At 44.7% G+C, this 17,911-nt stretch overlaps 1 protein-coding gene across 1 annotated transcript in view; it reads right to left on the reverse strand.

The window, feature by feature from the left end:
* Nucleotides 1–17,911, reverse strand: part of MYO1H (myosin IH) — an 87,648-nt gene that overhangs the window by 13,055 nt on the left and 56,682 nt on the right. The window contains exons 8-20 of the mRNA XM_086348411.1: nucleotides 17,660–17,758; nucleotides 16,614–16,727; nucleotides 16,217–16,288; nucleotides 15,079–15,198; nucleotides 14,014–14,081; nucleotides 13,563–13,668; nucleotides 13,193–13,273; nucleotides 11,873–11,964; nucleotides 7,685–7,779; nucleotides 3,718–3,764; nucleotides 3,219–3,299; nucleotides 2,365–2,470; nucleotides 869–986 (exon numbers count right to left, since the gene is read on the reverse strand). Coding sequence (XP_086204537.1) covers nucleotides 869–986; nucleotides 2,365–2,470; nucleotides 3,219–3,299; nucleotides 3,718–3,764; nucleotides 7,685–7,779; nucleotides 11,873–11,964; nucleotides 13,193–13,273; nucleotides 13,563–13,668; nucleotides 14,014–14,081; nucleotides 15,079–15,198; nucleotides 16,217–16,288; nucleotides 16,614–16,727; nucleotides 17,660–17,758 — 1,199 coding nt within the window. The remainder of the gene's footprint in view (nucleotides 1–868; nucleotides 987–2,364; nucleotides 2,471–3,218; nucleotides 3,300–3,717; nucleotides 3,765–7,684; nucleotides 7,780–11,872; nucleotides 11,965–13,192; nucleotides 13,274–13,562; nucleotides 13,669–14,013; nucleotides 14,082–15,078; nucleotides 15,199–16,216; nucleotides 16,289–16,613; nucleotides 16,728–17,659; nucleotides 17,759–17,911) is intronic.

The raw sequence follows: 17,911 nt of genomic DNA on the forward strand, positions 1-17,911 counted from the left end.
TAAGACTCTGCACTTCCAGTGCAGGGGGTCGCGTATTCTATTCCTGATCAGGGAACTAAGATCCCACCTGCTGTGAGGCATGCCCCCCCAAAAAAAAGTGCAAAAGAAGTCGAATGTTAAGTTAAAATATGGAATTAACAATATTCAACCATGTTAACCTACAAAAACAACCATTTTATTATGCTTTTCTTGAAAGGGTAAAAATGTGTTGTTTGCACACACAAGCAGCCCAACTGATGCACAAGCAATTTGGGCTGTGGTGGTGGGGGTGGATATATCATTAAATCCTTACCAAATCCTTGAGAGCAGCTTAATCCCCGTGTTGCACGTGAGCAATTAGGTCACGGGGGAAGAGGAAGATTGGGGATTCCTACCCAAGAATCTGTGGCTCCAATGCCCACCTTCTTACCACTACCCCTGCATCTTAATTTTTTTTTAACACTTGCGTATCTTGACAGCCCATGAGGCCAAGGGGATTGCTCCCAGACTGACCCACAATAAACCAGCAGCCATGGGAACAGACTTATCCAGCCAACTTCAGACTCCAGGGATGTGTGGCCCACGTCTGCCTTCTGGTGGCAAGTCTGTGCATTGGCCCTTGTACTTTCGAGATTCCAATGAAGTACTGGGTTGGCCAAAAAGCTCATTCAGGTTTTGGGAAACCCAAATGAACTTTTTGGCCAAGCCAATACATTAGTGGTTTAGCAAAATGAAGGGAAGGTGGTAAACCAAGTCAGCTTCCTATTCTCTGGAATGCCATCACTGTCACAGCTTCAGCAGGTAAGAAGCAAATGAGTTCCCTGGGGGGATGACCTTTTATTCATCGTCGCTCACTTCATCGGCTTAAGATCCACAAAACAAACTTTACCTTTGCAAGAAATGCTCATACTTCCGTCGGTAGGCGAAGCCGGCCCGTCTCACCCGCAGGTGCTCCATCAGCCCCAGGTACTTGACCTGATGCCTGATAAGGAAGTCGTCAAACTTGCCTTTGGAAACACAGAAGGAAGAGTGACGGTAAAGGACCCCATGGGCGTGCTTCATCTAAGACCAGACCAGAGGCTACACGCTAACGATCTCTGGACTAGGTCTGCTGCTGCTGCTGCTGCTAAGTCGCTTCAGTCGTGTCCGACTCTGTGCGACCCCACAGACGGCAGCTCACCAGGTTCCCCCTTCCCTGGGATTCTCCAGCTAAGAACACCGGCGTGGGTTGCCATTAGCCACAGATATGTCCTGTTAGGTTCTAAGTGTGTTTCTTTTAGTGGGGGATGGGGGTGGGGTTTAACAGGAAAATCTGAACTTCTGGTTTCTCTTGAAAAACCACGATGGGACTTCCCTGGTGATCCAGGGGTTAGGATGTCACCTTCCAGGGCAGAGGGTGCAGATTCCATCCCTGGTCAGGGTCTTAAGATCCCACATGCCTTGTGGCCAAAAGAGCCAATACAGAAACAAACCATTTTGTAACAAATCCAATGAAGACTTAAAAAAAAAAATGGCCCATATCCAAAAAAAAAAAAAAATCTTAAGAAAAGCCATAAGATCTGGTCATTCTGGACCTAGACTCTCATATGGCAATAAGTGCCCTGTAGACAGGGTGTGCCTCCTGCAATTTGCCGCAGTCCCCTCCAGTCCCTACTGCCTCACAGCCAGCCTGCTTCCCTCATTTGCTCTTCCAGCCTGGCTGCTGTAAGCCTTTGACTGCATGACCTTATTGTGAAAGCATGGCACAGGTTCAGCAAATACCTGAGGCCTAGACCATCTCGAAAACTGTGCACTGGCTGGAAAGAAGCAGGTGGCTTCCCCTCACCGCTGAGCTCTGCCAGGCTCAGCTGCGTTGGCCTTAAACTGGCCAGGCTCTGAGCCATGTTCACACGGGCCCACAAGTCACCTTCCTCCCTATTCATTCACCTTCTATTTCTTTATGTTTTTTTAAAGTATTCTTTTTTAAAAATGTTATTTTTGGCTGTGCAAGGTCTTCATTGCCGGGCGGGCTTTTTCTTTAATTGTAGCTAGTTGCGGTGCGCAGGCTTCGCGCCGCAGTGTCCTCTCTCGTTGCGGAGGACAGGCTCCAGGGCTCAGAGCTCCCCGGCTCCAGAGCGCAGGCTCAGTGGACGTGCTGCGCGGGCTTAGTTGCTCTGCAACATGTGGGATGTTCCCGGATCCGGGACCAAACCTGTGTCTCCTGCATCGGCAGGCAGAGTCTTTACCACTGAGCCACCAGGGAAGCCCCGTTTACCTTCTCTTATTAAATACTGATGACAAGCAGCAAGCCTGTGCTGGTTTTTAGCATTTTACCCCGCTACCATCTTGGTTTTCCTCCCGGCCTCCCTTCCCTTAGCTCGGGGTTCCAAACGATTCTCAACTCACTGGGTTCTTTGCTCTCGTTGGGCTTGATGCAACGGATGTACGAAGGTTCCTTGGAGATGAGAATTTCCAGAAGGCTGCTCAGACTGTTTTTAAACTGAGTCCCCACCTGCAGGGAGACAGAATGAGCTGACCACACAGCATTGCTCCCTATTTATACAGAGAAGACTGGCTCAAGGTGGTGACTGATCTTTCAGACCCAAACTCTTAACAGACCAGTTCTAGTGGGCTGGCCAAAAAGTTCATTCAGGCATGGTACTGCCAAACCAGAATGAACTTTCTTGGCCAACCCAATACTTACTACCTGTCACGAGCCGTTTTGCCAATGAAGAGAAGGGTTTGGATGTCCTGGCCTGAGAAGTCCGAACTCCGTTTGGTGCAGCGGAGTCTGGGCAAGCATTATCCCAGGATGGTTTTATCACCCAGTGAATATGAAGCGAGCACCTTGCAGGAGCCAGCATTACCTCTGAGCCAGTCCCCTTGTTACCAAGCTTCCTTTATGAAAGGCTCGCTATAGTAGTTTCTTTCATTGATGGGTAATATCCTCCTATAGACGGTAAACCCCACAAGGAGAGGAAGACCCCTATCTGTTTGGTTGTTCCTGGATTCCCCTGTGCCCAGAACAGCACCTGGCACACAGTAGGTGTTCAATGAACGTCTGCCAATGAGCACACTGGTTGCTAACCTTGGAAAGTATATGTTTAGTAAAACTTGTTAGAGGAGGATATTTCCAGAAAAAGGAGTGGACAGCTTACAAAATACAGTTAAGTGATTGCACGTTGGTGCAAATTGGGTGGTTTCTGCTGCCTTTCCAATTTTGCACAGGCACCCCCCCCACCAACCACACACACACTCACCGTCGGCGCCCTTCTCCGGTTCTCTAACTCGGCTACCAGGAAGCATTCCTTCAGGATTCTGTTTTTGGACCTGCACAGCACCTGTAGGCAGAGAGAGATGAACACCACACTGGCTGCCTCAGAAATCACGAAGGGCTCTTCAGGAAAGTTCACATCAGTGTGTACATGACGGACCAGAGCTGTTTGCCTTGGGAGCACATGAAAAAGAAGATGGAAAGGGGGCTTCCCTGGTGGTCCAGTGGTTAAGACTCAGTACCTCCACTGCAGAGGGCGAGGGTTCGAATCCTGGGTGGGGAGCTAGGATCCCTCATGCCATGTGTGGTACGGCCAAAAAATGAAAACAAAGATGATCTTGAATTGTCTGTTCTGGCCATGATGTACTGGAATTCTAATACAATACATCAAAGAGAGAAATCCAGAAGGCCAAACCTCCCAAATCAGTATTCTGAGTGATATCTCATAACCTTCAAAAATACATAGAGTTAAGTTTCAGACTTACTTCTTTCAGATGTCTGTAGAGGAGATCATTGTTCTTTTCCAAGAATCCTGTAAAACATTGGAAAAAAAAACCTTCTGAATCAATGGCTTTGATTAAAAATATAATTCCATACTGGTTGCAAAGGGAAATCCTAAAAATGATCTCTTAATTAAGAGTTTCACAGACTGGGCAATACTGACATTTGGGGCTGGGTCATTCTTGTTCTTGGGTGGCTGTCCTGGGCTCTGTTAAGATACACAATATAAAATTTACTATTTAAACTATTTGTAAGTGTGTGGTTCAGGAGCATTTCGTGAATTTACATTGTTGCACAACCATCACCACCATCCATCTCTAAAACCCCTTTCCTTTTCCCCTGGTGGAAATTCTGTATGGGTTAAACACTAATTCCCCATTCCTCGCTTCCTGAAACCCTCGATAACCACTGTTCTACTTTTTGTCTTTATGGATTGGACTGCATACCTCACATAAGTGGAACTCTTTCATATTTCTTTTTCTGTCTGGCTTATTTCACTTAGCATCATGTTTTCAAGGTTCATCCACATTGTAGCAGGTGTCAGAATTTCTTGCCTTTTTAAGCCTGAAATATGTCCCATTGTAAGGACAGAGCACATTTCGTGTGTCCATTCATCCATCGATGGACACTTGGGTGCGTCCACCTTTTGGCTACTGTGAATAAAGCTCCTGTGTACACGGGTGTTCAGATACCTGTTCACATTCCTGCTCTCAGTTCTTTTGGATATCTACCCAGAAGTAGTCAAAATAAACTTTTGATGACCTTAGCAAAGCCACTTCTGAAAAACTTATCCTAGGCATATAAGACGGAGAAGGCAATGGCACCCCACTCCAGTACTCTTGCCTGGAAGATCCCATGGATGGAGGAGCCTGGTAGGCTGCAGTCCATGGGGTCTCTAGGAGTCAGACATGACTGAGCGACTTCGATTTCACTTTCATGCATTGGAGAGGGAAATGGCAACCCACTCCAGTATTCTTGCCTGGAGAATCCCAGGGATAGGGGAACCTGGTGGGCTGCTGTCTATGGGGTCACACAGAGTCGGAAAGTGACTTAGCAACAGCAGCAGCAGCAGGCATATAAGGAGCACAGACTGGCTAACTGAAATATACAAAGATGTCAAACACAGCATTGTTTACAAGAGACAAAGCTGGAAACAATCAGAGGCCTTCAGACAGGTGACAGGACACGGCCCCATGGGGCGTGCGTGTAGCTTTTCAGAAGAAACGTGGAGGAATCTGCCACTTTGGAGAGTGAATGCAGGTCTGGAGGTAAAAGGCCTGGGTCTGACCTCCAGCTCTGCCGCTTAATAGCTGAGTGACCGCGGGCAAGTGCCTTAACATCTCTGAGCTCAGTGCCTCATAGATTAAAAGGGGACCAGTAAGGCTGCCCAGCTCCCTGCGTTCCGTGAGGTTTAAACAAGCAACAGAGGTAAAGCATTTGGGGCAGGACCTGGTCCGCAGAAAGTGCTCAGTGGATGTTAGCTGGAGTCCAAATCACCGCCAATATCTATTAAATGAAAAATGCAAAGGAGATAACACAAAATAACAATCCGTATTGTTTAGATGTGTATTTGTGTTCTTTAGATGCGTGGGCATACGTGTCCCCACGTATGTAATTATATGCATAAGATATTTTTATTTTCCAGTTGATTCTTGTGGTTACCTCAGGGAGAGACTAGGAGGTAAAGGGGTTTTTAGTTTTCCTTCTGTACCTTTCTGTATTGTGAGCAATTTCTAGCCTTATATGTGTATTGTTGAGTCACTAAGTCGTGTCCAACTCATTTTGACCCCTTTGCACCCACCAGGCGGCTCTGTTCATGGGATCTCCCAGGCAAAAACACTGGAGTGGATTGCCATTTCCTTCTTTAGGAGATTTTCCTAACCCAGGACTGAACCCTCATCTCCTGCATTGGCAGGTGGATTTTTTTTTTTTTTCCACTGAGCCACCAAGGAAACCCTACATGTCTATTACTTTATTCTTTTTTTTAATTACTTTATTCTTTAAGCAAAAATCAGTAGGTTATCTACTTAAAGAGATTTGTCCTATTTAACATTTTTTTTTTCCCTTCTTGGGCTCCCTTGTGGCTCAGCTGGCAAAGAATCTGCCTGAAATGCAGGAGACCTGGGTTCAATCCTTGGGTTGGGAAGATCCCCTGGAGAAGGGAAAGGCTACCCACTCCAGTATTCTGGCCTGGAGAGTTCCATGGACTGTATAGTCCATGGGATCACAAAGAGTCGCACACGACTGAGTGACTTTCACTTTTATTTTTTATACCTCTACATATTTAAGGGAAAAAAAACCCTAATACATGGTATTTTATTTTTTAAAGCTTTTTGGTGAAATGAATTTATATAGAAGTAAAAATTATCTAGAACCTAAAGCAGAGGTGACAAAAGAAAATGTATGAAAAATGTGTTGCAAAAATGTTCACAGCAGCATTATTCATGAAAGCGAAAAAGTAGAAACCACCCCCATGCACATAACCGATGAAGGGATAAGCAACATGTGCTGTAACCGCGCAGTGGGAGCTTATTTGGCAATTAAAAAATAGTAACAGCAGGGATGAACCATGAAAACATTACTCTAAGTAATAGAGAACAAAGTGGCCTTTATCAAAGTTAAGAACTTCTGGGCTTTGAAGGATGCCATCAAGACAGTGAAAAAGATAACTCACAGATTGGAGAAAATACTTGCAAACTATCTATCTGATAAGGGACTTGTAGCTAGAACATAACGAACCATACGACTCAATACTAGTAACAAAAACAATTTAAAAAGTGGGTAAAGGATCTCAACAAACATTTCTCCAAGGAACAAATGCTCATGGCCAATAAGCACAAGGAAAAATGTTCCACTTCACTAAGCATTAGGAAAATACAAATCCAAACCACCACTTCACACCCACTAGGATGGCTGGAATCAGAAGACAGACAATGCCAAGTGTTGGTGAGGAAATAGGGAAACCGAGACCCTCCACACTGCTGGTGGGAAAGCAAAATGATGTAGCCACTTTGGAAAACCAGTATGGCAGGTACTCAAGAAATTAAGAATAGAGTTACCACAGGACCCAGCAACGCCACACCCAGGTATTTACCCAAGAGAAAGGGTAACATACGGCCACACAAAAACACAGTCATGTGGACAGCAGCATCATTCATAACAGCCCCAAAGTGCAAAGACCCCAATGCCCACCTGCTGATGAGTGAACTGACAAGTGCAGCAGAGTCGTACAGGGGAACGCTATTTGGCAATTAGACAGGAAAGAGGATACGGGTGGACCTTGGGAACGTTATTCTGAGGGAAGGAAGCCAGACACAAAACCCCACACACTGTGTAAGTCCATTTTTAGGAAATGTCCAGAATAGGCAAATATCCACAGAAAGTTGACTGGTTTGTTGCCCAGGGCTCTGGAAGACGGGCTAGGGGAAAATGGGGAGTGCCTGCTGCCGTGTATAGGGGTTCTTTTTGGGGTGATGGGGTGATTCTAAAATAGAATTGGTGACAGTTGCACAAGTGCACAGTGAATACACTAAACACTCATCAATTGTACACTTTAAATGAGTGAAACAGGGGCTATGTGAATTCTCTCAAGAAAGTAGTTATATATACAATTACTACATTTTATAATACTTCTTAAAATATTTTTTGATATGGAACATTTTAAAAGTATTGAATTTGTTACAATATTGCTTCTTTTTTTTTCCTATATTGCTTCTGTTTTACATTTTGGTTGTTTGGCTGCGATTCGTGAGGGATCTTAGCGCCCAACCATGCTTGCGTTTAAGGCATGGTTAACCACTGGATCACCAGGGAAGTCCCTAAAATCCTTCTGAAATGCCGTGATTGCGGTGGGGCTAGGGAACATTTGAGATGGATATGCAGCATGTTTAGAGTGGACTCGGGGGCACCTGCGTGGCCGTGACCTATGACCTTTACCCCACAGACACTCACCCCTGGCGCAGTACGTGACCTCTCCCGCGTAGTGGAAGAGCCGAAACTCCATCCAGCCGATCTTCTTTCTGCCCCTCGGACCCGCCAGCTTCCGGCTGTAGCAGAAGAGAAACAGACAGGAGCTGAACCTTCCTACCTCACTGCAGCAAAGTGCAGCAGCGTATAAAGCAGAAGAGCTGTTTAGGACTGTGACGATCAGCTGCAGGTCAGCGCTGAAGTCTGTTTCAACTATTTCTTCCGGCCACAGACCAAGGTCTCACTAAAATTAGACCCTTCCTTCTCACGAGCTCTGAGGGATGAAAAACCTACATGAGCCACACAAACACATTTATTTGTACAATGAAATAATGTTCATTTTCCTTGGTGATGACTAAAACCCGATTTTACTACTTTACATTTTTATGACATGGAGAGACTAAATAGTCACGAAACATTGTTTTTCAGATTCGGGTGATTTACAGTTTTTTACAATTGTTCTTGAAAAGCATACACAAGTGTATTGATAGCACTCATCTCTGAAGTGCACAGCTCAATGAATTTTTGCAAACCGAATTCTCCTGCGTAAATAATACCAGATCAAAAGACAGAACGTCTCTAGGCCCTGAGAACCCCCCACCTCGAGCCCTCTCCAGGCACAGCCTGACATCTAACAGAATAGGTTGGTTGTACCTGGTTTTGTTCTCTAGGGAAATGGAACCATATAGTGTGCTCTTGTGTGTCTCATTTCTCTTGTTTTTGCGGTTTATTTACATCACTGCATGTATTTAGATTGTTCATTCTCCCGGCCATATATTATCCCAATCTGTAAAGATGTCACAATTTATTTTTCCAATCTTTTTAAAAAAATTTATTCATTTATTCTTGGCTGTGCTGGGTCTTTGTCGCTGCTCAGACCTCTCTCTAGCTGCGGAGAACGGGGACTACTCTCTTGCTGCAGAGCAGGGGCTCCAGGGCTCAGCAGTTGCCGCTCCCAGGCTCTAGAGCACAGGCTCAATAGTTGCGGTGCGTGAGGTTAGTTGCTGCCAGGCATGTGGGATCTTCCCCGACCAGGGATCAAACCTGTGTCTCCTGAATTGGGAGGCAGATTCCTTACCACTGAGCCACCAGGGAAGTCCTATTTTTCCAATCTGGATTCATACATTTATCCAATTCCACTCACTTATCCTTTCAATATTCTATAGGTTTGATAAAGCCTCTGCTCCTGCTGCTGCTAAGTCATTTCAGTCGTGTCTGACTCTGTGTGACCCCATAGACGGCAGCCCACCAGGCTCCCCTTTGCCATGACCAGAAATTACACTATGTGATTTAAATGATCATTTACAATGCTGTATGGTAGGCATATTAATTATCCCAGGGATGGAGGAGCCTGGTGGGCTGCCGTCTATGGTGTCACACAGAGTTGGACACGACTGAAGTGACTTAGCAGCAGCAGCAGCAGCAGAAGGGGAAACTCAAACTCAGGAGTACTTACTGCTTGCCTAAAGTCACGTGTCTATTAAGTGTCTGAGCTGGGACTCAAAACCAGGTCCCTATGACTCCAGAGCACATGCCCTTACATTCTCTCCTCCTTGTCTCAGAGTGCATTCCATTTCTAGTTGACTTTCTGGGACTCTGTAAATGCTCTGTGTCTTCATCTGTGGGGAGCTGATGTGAGTACACACACATATAATGATTCACCAGGTTGCACACTTCAGATCTACACACATCACTGCGTGTGTTTTACACCTGCATTTTTTGACTATTTCATGCATGTGGACATGCCCAAAATGAAATGATGATAAATAAAGATACAAAATCTTAAAAAAATAATTCTACTTGGAATTCACATGAGCTTGACTACTACCAATGAAAGCTGTGCAGCTGGTGTATCATCATGCTATTTCTATGTATGAATTAGTAGCTGGCCTTCCCTGGCAGTCCAGTGGTCAAGACTCTGAGCTCCCAATGCAGAGCATGTGGACTTGATCTCTGGTTGAGGAACTAAGATGCTGCACAGCACAACCAAAACCAAATTCAGTTCAGTTCAGTAGCTCAGTCGTGTCCGACTCTTTGCGACCCCATGAATCACAGCACGCCAGGCCTCCCTGTCCATCACCAACTCCCGGAGTTCACTGAGACTCACGTCCAGTGAGTCAGTGATGCCATCCAGCCATCTCATCCTCTGTCGTCCCCTTTTCCTCTTGCCCCCAATCCCTCCCAGCATCAGAGTCTTCCAATGAGTCAACTCTTCACATGAGGTGGCCAAAGTACTGAAGTTTCAGCTTCAGCATCATTCCCTCCAAAGAAATTCCAGGGCTGATCTCCTTCAGAATGGACTGGTTGGATCTCCTTGCAGTCCAAGGGACTCTCAAGAGTCTTCTCCAACACCACAGTTCAAAAACATCAATTCTTCGGTGCTCAGCTTTCTTCACAGTCCAACTCTCACATCCATACATGACCACTGGAAAAACCATAGCCTTGACTAGATGGACCTTTGTTGGCAAAGTAATGTCTCTGCTTTTGAATATGCTATCTAGGTTGGTCATAACTTTCCTTCCAAGGAGTAAGCATCTTTTAATTTCGTGGCTGCAGTCACCATCTGCAGTGATTTTGGAGCCCCCCAAAATAAAGTCTGACACTGTTTCCACTGTTTCCGCATCTATGTCCCATGAAGTGATGGGACCAGATGCCATGATCTTCATTTTCTGAATGTTGAGCTTTAAGCCAACTTTTTCACTCTCCACTTTCACTTTCATCAAGAGGCGTTTTAGTTCCTCTTCACTTTCTGCCATAAGGGTGGTGTCATCTGCATATCTGAGGTTATTGATATTTCTCCCAGCAATCTTGATTCCAGCTTGTGCTTCTTCCAGCCCAGTGTTTCTCATGATGTACTCTGCATATAAGTTAAATAAGCAGGGTGACAATATACAGCCTTGACGTACTCCTTTTCCTATTTTGAACCAGTCTGTTGTTCCATGTCCAGTTCTAACTGTTGCTTCCTGACCTGCATATAGATTTCTCAAGAGGCAGGTCAGGTGGTCTGCTTTCCCATCTCTTTCAGAATTTTCCACAGTTTATTGTGATCCACACAGTCAAAGGCTTTGGCGTAGTCAATAAAGCAGAAATAGATGTTTTTCTGAAACTCTCTTGCTTTTTCAATGATCCAGTGGATGCTGGCAATTTGATCTCTGGTTCCTCTGCCTTTTCTAAATCCAGCTTGAACATCTGGAAGTTCACAGTTCACGTATTGCTGAAGCCTGGCTTGGAGAATTTTGAGCATTACTTTACTAGCGTGTGAGATGAGTGCAATTGTGCGGTAGTTTGAGCATTCTTTGGCATTGCCTTTCTTTGGGATTGGAATGAAAACTGACCTTTTCCAGTCCTGTGGCCACTGCTGAGTTTTCCAAATTTGCTGACATATTGAGTGCAGCACTTTCACAGCATCATCTTTCAGGACTTGAAATAGCTCAGCTGGAATTTGTAGTAGCTATACTATTGGGGAGCTATACTAAGGGGGCTACCCTTGTGACTTAGCTGGTAAAGAATCTTCCTGCAATGCAGAAGACCTGGGTTTGATCCCTGGGTTGGGAAGATCCCCTGGAGAAGTGAAAGAAAGAATACCCACTCCAGTATTCTGGCCTGGAGAATTCCATGGACTGTATAGTCCATGTGGTTGCAAAGAGTCAGACACGACTGAGCGACTTTCACTTTCACTTTCGTACTACTGGGGAGAACTGTCCACAGACCTAAGAAAATGGATGTACAGTTGACCTTTGAACAACATGGGGCTTAGGGATTCCACACAGTCAACAAATTGTGTGTAACTCATAGTTGGCCTTCTGTATCCATGGATTCAACCAGCAGGGGATGGGGGTCATGTAGTACTATAGCATTTACTATTGAGACAAAAAACCCATGTATAAGTGGATCTGCACAGTTCAAACCAGTATTGTTCAAAGGTTAGCTTTACAGGAGACTTCCCTGATGGTTCAGTGGCTCAGACTCCATGCTTCTAATGGAGGAGATCCAGGCTCAATCCCTGGTCCAGGAACAAGATCCCACAGGCCATAATGAAAGAGTTTGCATGCTGCAACTAAAGACCCTGTATGCCATGACTAAGACCCAGCACAGCCATATACACACACTAGAAGTCAACTCCACAACGCATGACCTTCCCCCATGCAACAGCCTGGCAGATGAGACACCTACGTTTCAAAGTGTGCGTGCTTTCCCACTTTCTCCTCCAACCTCTCCAGGAAACTCAAGTCTGTAGCAGGACCAGGACGAACACATTCTTCATCCTTCAAAACAGAAGCAGAAGTTTCCGGTCACTGCACCACACTCCATCAATTCCAAGTTTAAATGGAATTTCCAGCAGCTATGGCAAAATGCAGTGGATTGAAATATATCATCTTGTGCACAAGTCTGGGTCAACATTACCAGGAGGAGGAAGGGGTAATCATCGTATCAAATCTGATTAAGGAACCATGGAACCAGAGGGACTAGAAACTCCATGAAAAGTCAGCTCTCCCACCTATCTGACGTCTATTTCCAAAGACTTCCCAGGGACACTTCGCAGCTTCCATAACTAGCTGAGACACTCAACTTCGGTGTCTCTTAACCAGTTTTAGCCAGCTGGCCAACAACAAACCCTCTTTAATGAGGAGCAAAGCCTTCAGAAAAAGCAAGTCATAAAACTAGTTAAGTCTAACCTTCCCCAGTTCACAAACTGTTTTTACTTTCTATTTTGGGTCCTCAACAGTGTTAACATTTAAATGACCATCTTAAAAAAAAAAAATGAATCAAAAGAATTCCATGGTGGTCCAGCGGCTAGAACTCTGTGCTTCCACTGCAGAGGGAGTGGGTTCAATCCCTGGTCAGGGAACTAAGATCCTCCATGCCAAGCAGTATGGCCAAAAGACAGAAGCAGAGAACGTCTTCTACACCCACCACTTACAGACCCATAATATGTAACATAACTGAGAAATAAAGCTTAAAAAATAATGAATCAAAATTGACATAGACACGCTACTATATTTAAAACAGATAACCAACAAAGACCTACTGTGTAGTACAGGGAACTCTGCTCAGTATTCTATAATAACCTAAATGGGAAAAGAATTTGAAAAAGAATATATATATATATATATATATATATGTAACTGAATCACTTTCTGTATACCTGAAACTAGTACTGAAGTCTAATATAAAATATTTTTTTAAATGAATCAACCCTGTAGCTTTTATTAAAACAACAACAAGAAAACTGGGTTCAGGTTGGTGAGACAATTCTTACAAAGCAACATTTCTATGCTCTCTGAATCCATCTGTGGCAAACCATAGATGAATTTGAATAAGAGGGGAAAGCTCAGTCTAAAACTTGGAGCAAAAATTCAGCAAAAGAGTTCAACTTGCATCCTTCAATAATACAGTGGATTTCACTCTTAACTCTCTGTAAGCCCAGGGAAAGATCTTCTGAGTATTGAGGATACCATGGAATGAGCCCCAAGTCAACGTTAATTTTCTCACCAGAATGGAAATGATTCCTTTGTGTCTCTCTTCTACCAAATCACAGATGATCTTGTTGTTGAAATATTGAATTGGTTCCCACTAAAATGACAATGAGGAAAGAATTCTCCAGGAAGGATTAAGATTGAGCATCAAATATATTTCTTTTAAATTGATTGTCCAGCTTTTCTTTTCTGATTTTTATCTCTAACATTTCAAAAAGAATACTTGCTGAATATCAACATAATTTCCCAGGAAACAAGCAGAGAAGGAATGAAAAAATAATTCTTAGTACTCATCAGGAAAAACCTCCAATGAAATTATATTTCTCACGGAAATGTCTTTTGCTTGGCTAAGAAATCAAATGAGGAGAAAACATTGAAACATTTACCTCTATACCTTCCATTTCATATTCTGCCTGTTCCGCTTTTAGGGTTCTCTCAATTAACAGTTGCTGGAGTTTCTCATTGCAGTAATTTATACAGAACTGTTCAAAACTGGAGGTGCAAAAGATTTAAGTAACTAAAGCTACGTGAGTAGACCAAGTTTTTCCAAAAAATTATATTTACTTATTTTTAAGGATGCTTTTTCCATACAGAAAACTGAAGTCCTTATTAAACAAATAATTTAATAAACTGATAAGAGTCAAAGTAAAAGACATTTGCATTTTTAATGGCTATTCTGGTTCTAGAAAAGTTTATGAGGCAGGGGCTATGCAAACCTGGAGAATTTCTAGGAACAGGAAAATGAGTTTCAATAACATCAGAAATGCCATAAACCAGACTAAGACCTCAAAGGAAAATGAAGAACCAGTGGATCACAATGAAATCAAACAAACTCACCCATTCTTGTCAAAGACTTCAAACCCATAGATATCCAGCAATCCAATCACAGTTTTCCCAGTAAAGTCCTAGTCAAAGTAACACACACCATTAATCATTGAGGTTATTTACTTTGGCAACTGCCCCTGAATCTGGGATGTGGCTATAAATCTCATCTCTCCAACAAGGCTTTCAGAAGAAACAGGGTGCAGATAATTTTCCCAGCCTGCCTCCTCCTGCCTGCAGCCTCCCTAGGTCCCATCCTGGCTTTCATATTCATCATCAGAGTAGAGAGACTGACCTTCCCCTTCTGATTCACTTCCTTGCTTCAGCCCTCCTCAGCCCCCCAAACCCACATTCAGTCCAAAAAAAGCAGAGCAAGATAGAAAGAGGAAGAGAAGAGGAAGGGAAAGAAAAAGAAAGATGGAGAGAGGAAGGGAGGGAAGGAGGAAGGAAGGAAGCTACTGACATCAGGAAGAAGATGTTCACCCTGGAGAGAAAGCAGATATTTTGGATCATTTTCAACAGAGGGCCAAGTGCTGTCAGGCAAGGATGGCTATTGAAGGAGAATATGACTTTTCTTCTTAAGGGACGCAATGTAGCATTCTGTATGATGCGCTGAGTCAATGTATCCAAATCCATCCTTTGCACATTTCCTCCATGAGTCTCACCATATCCATGCACCCCGTTGCCCTCATATCATTGCCTCAGCTTCCAGCTTTGCGTCAGCTCCCTTTTTAATTTAAATAATTCTGCTTAAAAAGGAAATATGCCTTTAGGGTGAGTTCAAAGGAGCTGTCTTTTTTTTTTCTTATACACATTAAAATATATTACTGTTAAAATGAAAAGGTTCTGTGTACACTTCAAATGCTGTGCATCCCAGACTTGGGGACACACTGACAAGATCATTTGTCAGTGCATTTTTGTGAGCCTACTGTGTGCTAGAGACTGGAAATGTAGACGTGAAAAGACAGTATCTCTGCCCACCAGGAGCTTACGTTCAATTCTCACAAATTCTTCAAAGGTGTTGGTTATAAAACACGGCCATGTTAAAGAGCACAGGGCACACAATATGCATGAACCAACCTTGTTCACTAAGGAGGAATTGATTTTGTTCACCAGCCAAGTAAATGTTCGCCCATAAACTGCCTTTGCCATTGCGTCTCTAGCATAGGCAGAGAGCTCTAGTGTCAATGGGCATATCACCTGAGAAGAACAACAGGTACATCATTACAGAGGTTAAAATTTTTTTAAAGCCCTCAGAGTTTTCAACCCAGGTTTAAAGATGACTGGGGGAGAGGGGTGGTCTTCCCTGATGGTCGAGGGGCTAAGACTGTGCTCCCAAGGCAGGGGACCCAGCTTCGATCCCTGGTCAGGGAACTAAATCCCACATGCTGCAATGAAGACCTGGCACAGCCAAATAAATAAATAAAGATGACTAGAGAAGGATACTTGATGGGGGAGGAACCTCCCGCCTGTGCTGTTCCTTGAGTGCCAGGCACTGTGCTGAGATACAGCCTCAACCAAGACAAAGAGTTTCAGCCTCTGTGGGCTCATATCTGGCAGAGGGCATTCAACAAGTCAGGGCTTCCCGGGTAACACTACTGGTAAAGAACCCGCCTGCCAATGCTGTAGACATAAGGGACGCAGGTTCGACCCCTGGGTGGGGAAGATCCCCTGGAGGAGGGCATGGCAGCCCACTCCAGTATTCTTGCTTGGAGAATCCCATGGACAGAGGAGCCTGGCGGGCTACAGGCCATGGGGTCACAAAGACTGAGTGACTGAGCACAGCACAACATTTAACAACTCACACAGAGAAGCATCACAGTCCTGAAGCTGAAAGTGACAAGCGCTATTCGGAGATACACATGGTGCTTTAGGGCAGGGATGGGATGAGCAGGGGAGGGTCTTTGAGGAAGTGATCCCTGGGAACTGAAGGATGGGAAGGATTTAACTGGGTGAAGGACAGGGAAGGGTGTTGCAGCAGAGGGAACAGTATATGCAAAGACCCCATGGAGGGAAGGCAGGGCGAGCGTGAAGCACCAAGAGCCCGTGATGGTGGAATGTCGGGAGATGGGGGAGGTTAAGGCTGGAGATGCTGACAAGCTGGACCACACAGGACCTGGTGGGCAGGATCCAGGAGTCTGGCCTCCCCTGGGGCCACCATCCTACTGGCAGCAGCAGTGGGGAGGGTGGGCACATTCCCCACTAGAGCCATTTTTACCTCCTCTGTTTTGGCTTCAATCTTTCTGTGGGTGAGAGCTTCCAGAAGGACCCATGGGTCGACCCCTAGGAGCTGAATAAATGGAAAACAAAATGCCATTCAGCAACCCAATTTGACCCCCTAGTAAAAAGTCGGTGGTGTCTCTGGGCTCAGGTTCCCTTTCCCACCTGCTAATCGTGTTCTGGTGCAACACAGAGCATGTCTGGTCTTTCAGCCAACTGGCTTTCACTCGCTCCCTTGCCCACCTCCTAACCAGCGTCAAGTGGGAGAACGAGATGGTAGCCACCTGGGACATTGGCACCCAGCTGTCTTGCTCTCCTCCCCTACCCCTCCATCCCTGACAGGGTCTGGGGCCTCTCCTGCCTGCCACCCCCACTCTCCCAAAGTGGACCATCACCTTGGCGATCCATTTGATCTCATGAGTGTCTGGTACAGAGGCACAACCTTGCTGGTTCTCTTCAAAACCAATGTTCCCCAGGTGCAGGACACTGGCAATAATGCCAAAGAGATTCTAGGAACGTGGGAAGTGGTGAGGAGGGCAGGGAGAGAAGACGGCGGCCGCCTGATTGATAAACGTCATCAGAGGTGGTACCCGGGGGAGACCTGCCCACCCCCGCACCCCTAATTCCAGACTGGAGATCACAGATCCTCCCCTAGAAATTGGCCCTGTGGGCTCTTATCCACTTCTGATATTAAGGGAAGAGGGAAGGAACTTCAGTGGGGGGCAGGATGCTCCCTCACTATGTCCAGCATGGAACACCACTGTGCCGGTATCTCCCTTTGTCCCTGCCAATAAGCCATCCAGTGTTCAAATGCCATGGCCCCAGATACACACATACACACGTAAATTTTTCTTAAATTGTATTCTGGTCCTCAAAAAGTCAATAGTTTCACAATCCCCCTCACCCCCCAAATAAGACAAAAGATGTAAAAACAAAATGTTTATAAATCCTACAATTTGGTCCAACTTGTTCCAATATAAAAGCATAAATAAATGATGTTCCTAGAATTCTAGGGGATTAAATATTTGAGACTGGGTTTGAGAGGAAGAAGAAACACGACTACCTGCTGACACCCCATACTGGGGAAATATGGGGCTGCTGGATAAAATGCAGAATGCCCAGCTAACATTTGAATTTCAAATAAGCAATGTCTAATGTCTAATTCTTTTTAGTTAAAAAAATTGTATTGGAGTAAAGATGCTTTACAATGTTGTGTTAGTAAGCAGTGTCTAATTTTTTTAGCATGAAGCTTGTCCCACGCAATGTTGGGACATACTTCTACTACAAACCCAGCCAGTGTTTATCTGAAATTCAATGTACCTAGTTATCCTGTATCTTTATTTGCTCCCTCTGGCAACTCTGTGTCATCACCAAGAAACCAGGATGGTTTCCTCAACCCCAAGTCTGACCACAGGGAGCTCCACCCTTGAGGGGCTCATACCTCAAGATCATCTTTAGTAAAATCGATGACAGAAAAGGCATTGGAAACAGTTTTCCAGTCATTCTTGTCGTTAACGGATGACTCTTTGGCACAGCGACCCTGTTGACACAGAATTGGGCCGCTTAACAGCATTTTCATAAGGACAGTTAGGTGTCAAAATTTTTCTCTGCGAGCATTAAAAAGCTAGTTCTATAATGTTCTGAGCTGTGAAAAAACAGGTTTTATTCTACTTGTCTAGCACCTGATGATTTG

The sequence above is a fragment of the Bos grunniens genome, chromosome 17 (genome assembly GCF_055505025.1).
Source record: "Bos grunniens cultivar Pamir isolate PY7600 chromosome 17, Bosgru_T2T1.0, whole genome shotgun sequence".
Lineage (NCBI taxonomy): Eukaryota > Metazoa > Chordata > Mammalia > Artiodactyla > Bovidae > Bos > Bos grunniens.